Source organism: Oppia nitens, unplaced genomic scaffold, assembly GCF_028296485.1.
Source record: "Oppia nitens isolate AA-2021 unplaced genomic scaffold, nextdenovo-longstitch-racon4-pilon3 scaffold4_pilon_pilon_pilon, whole genome shotgun sequence".
NCBI lineage: Eukaryota > Metazoa > Arthropoda > Arachnida > Sarcoptiformes > Oppiidae > Oppia > Oppia nitens.
Genome location: NW_026533232.1, coordinates 174,139 through 178,803, shown reverse-complemented (window position 1 = coordinate 178,803; position 4,665 = coordinate 174,139). Strand labels below are relative to the sequence as shown.

General features: G+C 34.8%; 2 protein-coding genes across 2 annotated transcripts; both read left to right on the top strand.

Moving 5' to 3' along the window:
• The first annotated feature begins 512 nt into the window (after positions 1 to 512).
• On the top strand, positions 513 to 1,169 carry LOC128959669 (deoxynucleoside kinase-like). The gene has a single exon (XM_054305672.1). The coding sequence runs from the start codon at positions 513 to 515 to the stop codon at positions 1,167 to 1,169; it is 657 nt and encodes a 218-aa protein (XP_054161647.1).
• Positions 1,170 to 1,446: 277 nt separating this feature from the next.
• Positions 1,447 to 3,330, top strand: LOC128959668 (zinc finger protein Xfin-like). Its single transcript, XM_054305671.1, has one exon. The coding sequence runs from the start codon at positions 1,447 to 1,449 to the stop codon at positions 3,328 to 3,330; it is 1,884 nt and encodes a 627-aa protein (XP_054161646.1).
• The last annotated feature ends 1,335 nt before the right edge of the window (positions 3,331 to 4,665 follow it).

Here is a 4,665-nt window from a genome sequence, read left to right as displayed (position 1 = left end):
ATTCCCAAAAGCCCCACATTTTAATTATTGGTTTTAATTAATTTATAATTTGAAATTTATTATTATTTATTTGACTTAAATGTATTTTGCTTTTATGTTTTATTATTTGCTTCCCTTGACTAACCCGGGCAGTTGTGCCCTGGGCCGGGTGAGTAGCCCTGGCAGTCGAGGTGTATCCGAAACAAAAAACCTATCCTTTTATTTTATGTTTTTATTTTCTTTAAATTTATATAACGATTTAATTTAATAATTTATAAATAAGTATATGTAATTGTGAATTACAATCGGCCGTAGTAGTTCACTTTTGATTTACTTGTTAAACATTAAGCTAAAAACACTTGAGTATAGTTGCTCAATCGAAACAAACCATTCCACGATTTAATTTTATTATCTTATCAATTAAGTTATCTAACCGGTTCACTTCAATTATTTTATTATTCTAATTTTAGTAATTAATAAGGCCTAGTGGTATACCGTCGTTGATATTGGGCTATAATTTTATAAGTATCATAATGTATAAAACTATATTATTGGAAGGGAATATAGGGTCAGGAAAGACAACCTTTAGTCATTATTTAAGTCAATCTCAAATAGCAAACAGACTTTCTATACATAATGAACCTATAGATAAGTGGAGAGACCTAAACGGCCTTAACTTATTAAAAGCCTACTATAGGAAACCTAATAAGAGAGCCTTTTTATTTGAAAGTTATGTTGCACTTACAATGATTGACCATCACCGAGCGTTGCCACGTGATGGTAGTGACATTAAGGTTATGGAAAGATCGTATTTCTCCGCGATTCGCGTCTTTAAACCCACACTTGTTGATCAACACCTCATGTCTAATTATGAGAGCGAGGTGTTTGATGCTATAGTTAATGAACAGTTAGCTCAATATGCGGACGCCTTGAAATACGATCTAGTAGTTTATGTTGAGACACCCATAGATAAACTCACTAACAATATATATTGTCGAGCGCGGGCCGAGGAAAGTGGCTACATCCGTGTCCCTTACCTCCTTGAGCTTAATCATTATTATAATCAATGGTTAGAAAATCTACCAGAAAACATACCGGTTATTAAGGTTATGAATAATTCAACCAGAAAACAATTAGAGTTTATGACTCCTACATACGCCGAGTCCATTGTTAAAGCACTTGACATTTAAAAAATGTTGTGAGTAGGCGGCCCGTGTGACGGCACTGCTGGGCGTCCGCTTCACAACTTATAAATGTTAGGTGCAATTTGTGTGTAGTATTGTGTATTCTATTGTGTGTGTATGTAGTATCTGTAATATGCTTAACACTAAGGTATACTTAGGTGTTTTCGGTGAAAACAAGGCCGGTCACCCGATGTTATACCTAACATTTTATGCTTTACTTATTTTATATATTAACATTTACATATACAGCAACTAACACGATTTTAATATTCAACAGTATACAATGTCGAGCCTATATGACGATAGTAGCTACAGTAGGGATTCATTGTCCAGAGTTGAAGAACTAATACGTGACAAATCAGAAAAGACAAACGTGATAACCTATATATTTACACCTAATGACCGACGTTGTCTAGAAGCCATCGTATGCGTGAGATGTAGAGGGAAATTTATTGAACCGGGTTTATATTACAAACATTTGGTTTACAAACATGATTTTAGCGCTTTCCAAGCACACAAATTCATTGGAGAAATGCTACATCACGGGTTTGAACCACCAATAATTTGTAACAACTGCAGCGAAGAATTCTATGATTACACAAAACTACATAATCATCAAGTTGAAAGTAGGCACTGCAATGATGAGCTAAATGTTATGAAGTTACCGGACAAGAAGAGAATAAATAGTCCATTCTATAAAAACAAAGTCCCAATTGTATGTCACCAGTCTAATAATACTCACGGTAACACTTTGCTTCAAACATTTACGACTACTAAGTATAGTGGCGACAATAATTGGCCAAAATTAATACAAACTTCTTTTGCGTGCAATGACGAAAACTGCAGCAAAGTATTTCATACTATAAAAGAACTAAATCAACACGGAAAACTAGAACATGGCACGTGTCATAAATGTGATGAGACATTTATAAATCAAGAAAAACTTGATCACCATTTAGTTTATAAACACAACAGAAATCCTAAGTATCATTGCATTACAGGCTCATGTGAGCAAAGGTTTTGCTGGCAAAACGCATCGTTTAGACATCTCGACACTTACTCGGCTGACTGTATTCGTCAGCTCAACAACGGCAGGCCCAAATTACCATCTGATCCTTTAGTTGAACGGACTAAACGTTTGACAGAAAGTATAATGAAAACACCCAAACTTGACAAACAAGCAAAACCATTTTATTGTTTATTATGCGAAAGGAAATTCTCAAGTGGCTACGATTTATACAATCACAAGAAAGCTATGCACAACCGAAAACTCAAGTGGGCAAGAAAGTGTGACCTATGCCCCGAATTTTTCATTGAAAAGGGAGATCTTGTTCTACATCGTCAACTTAATCATAAAATTAAATTTCGAAAATTTCCAACCTCATATAGGTGTTGTGATTGCAACAAAGACTTCAGATCACCCAAAACCTTGCGCGACCACAAGGAAACTCATCATGGGTTGAATTTGTTTGATTGCATCTATTGTAATGAAAAATTTAGTACAAAGAAAGATTTAGATTCACATAACATAATTTGTAGATCAATTCGGATAAACCCCGAGACAATAACATTGGAAGATAGTGAAACATCGCGTGAAACCTTATATCTTACAATGAATAACGGTCATCGATCTCCAGAATACTCACCGATGGATTTACAATTAATAAGCTGTCAAAAGGAAGGTTGCGACGAACAATTTTTAACTGAAGAAGACTTGAGCATTCACGTTTATCTTCGTCATCAACCCCGATATCCTTGTTTGAATTGTTTTGCAAAATTCGATTCTATCATTACTTTAAACGAACACGAAAGACGTCAACACGGAAAGACTAACTTTGATTGTTTGTTTTGTATACAATCTTTTGGCTCATTAACCGAATGGGAAAAACACCATAACTTATGTAAACCAACTAGAGATCCCGACACAATAAGTCTTGATGATATAAGTAACTCGTCAATGACACCCTATGTCCCGACACCATCACCACCTTTAATTACAAGATTTCGAGTTAACCAAGTTCGGACACAATCAAGTGTTAATACGAGTACCATCAAATGCGATCAGTCAGGTTGTCCAATGATGTTTTCATCAATAAGTAAAATGGTGGAACATTTTAACACTCATAAGTTGTCGCCTATACGGTTGCCATTTAACTCAACTGACTAAAATATTTACCTTTTTACTTGCTTATCGACATTAAACCCAGATGTAATACTGAATATTAAATGTTTGTGCCTGAATTAATGCTTTTCTTTGTTTCCACCTACCTACCCTACTAATAGATGTCGAATACCCAATGTCAGGAAATGGATGTTGCGGGCAGTGACAGCGACGGGCCATTCGATCCAAACGAGTCGATTTTTCCGACACAACATACTTTACGCAAGATACGAAGAAATTTCAACAAACTTTACAGACGTGTTAAGGCAAGAGTAGAAGCCATAGAGGCATACATCGCCGAAAACCCGAATCCAACCAACTTAGAACAAACAAGGAGGATTGGAGAACTGAGAGTGCAATTACGACTACACCTACGTACAGTGGCCGAAAGTTCGGATAACATCGAGAGGCATCAACGTAGCAGACGAGAAGACCGGCCCGAAACCTGGAAACATTATGAAAAATACAGGAACCTGAGAAGGCTACAAGTCCGGAACCTGATTGAAATGGAACCAGGACTCCGATTAATATGCCCTCTTAAACCCGATCATGCCGCAATACTCCAAAATAATAAATGTTTTATTTGTTTCAAAAAATGCTGTTAGAATAACCATAAATATGTCTTACAAGTAATTAACTAATGTATTTTGATTGTTGATCTATTTTAAATAAATGTTTTATGCAAATTAATGAATTGTGTTTGTTGTAAGAATGTATGGACTCGGGTATGAAAGGTTATTAGATTAAGGTTAATACAAAGGGGTTCTACCAAATATATAAAATCAGTTGTTGACAAGTTTGTTTTAAGTTAATTTTAAATTAGTAGGTTAATAGTTAATGTAGACTTTGATAATCAAGGCCCGCATTGATCTTACATTTACATTAGATGTCAAACCAAACAAAACAAATTATCAACGAAATCGAAAAGAATTTTCCCGACTACCGTCAGATTAAGAGAGAAGTCACTAAAGAAAGAGAGAAAATTACTTACATTAAGAAAGAGCTATACCGACAGGTTGAAAAGGTTAAGAAGGGGAAACCAACATTTAATGTAGCTGTCAAACCTCAGTTTCCTGTAATTGTGTTTCCTAAACCTATTCAATTCAGATTTTCTGAATATTGGTTAACAACACTAACTAATTATCATATACAAGCTATGGAAAGATATAACGATTGTCGATTAAAATTAGAATTCTATAAACACGAACTATCAAGAATAGCCGATTATCATGAAATCAATTTAGAGTCAATAATCAGTGAATATGATAATCATTTCAGTATACCTGATAAAACAAATTGTAGAGAATGTAGAAAATCGATATTTGTTTGTCGAACTCACAT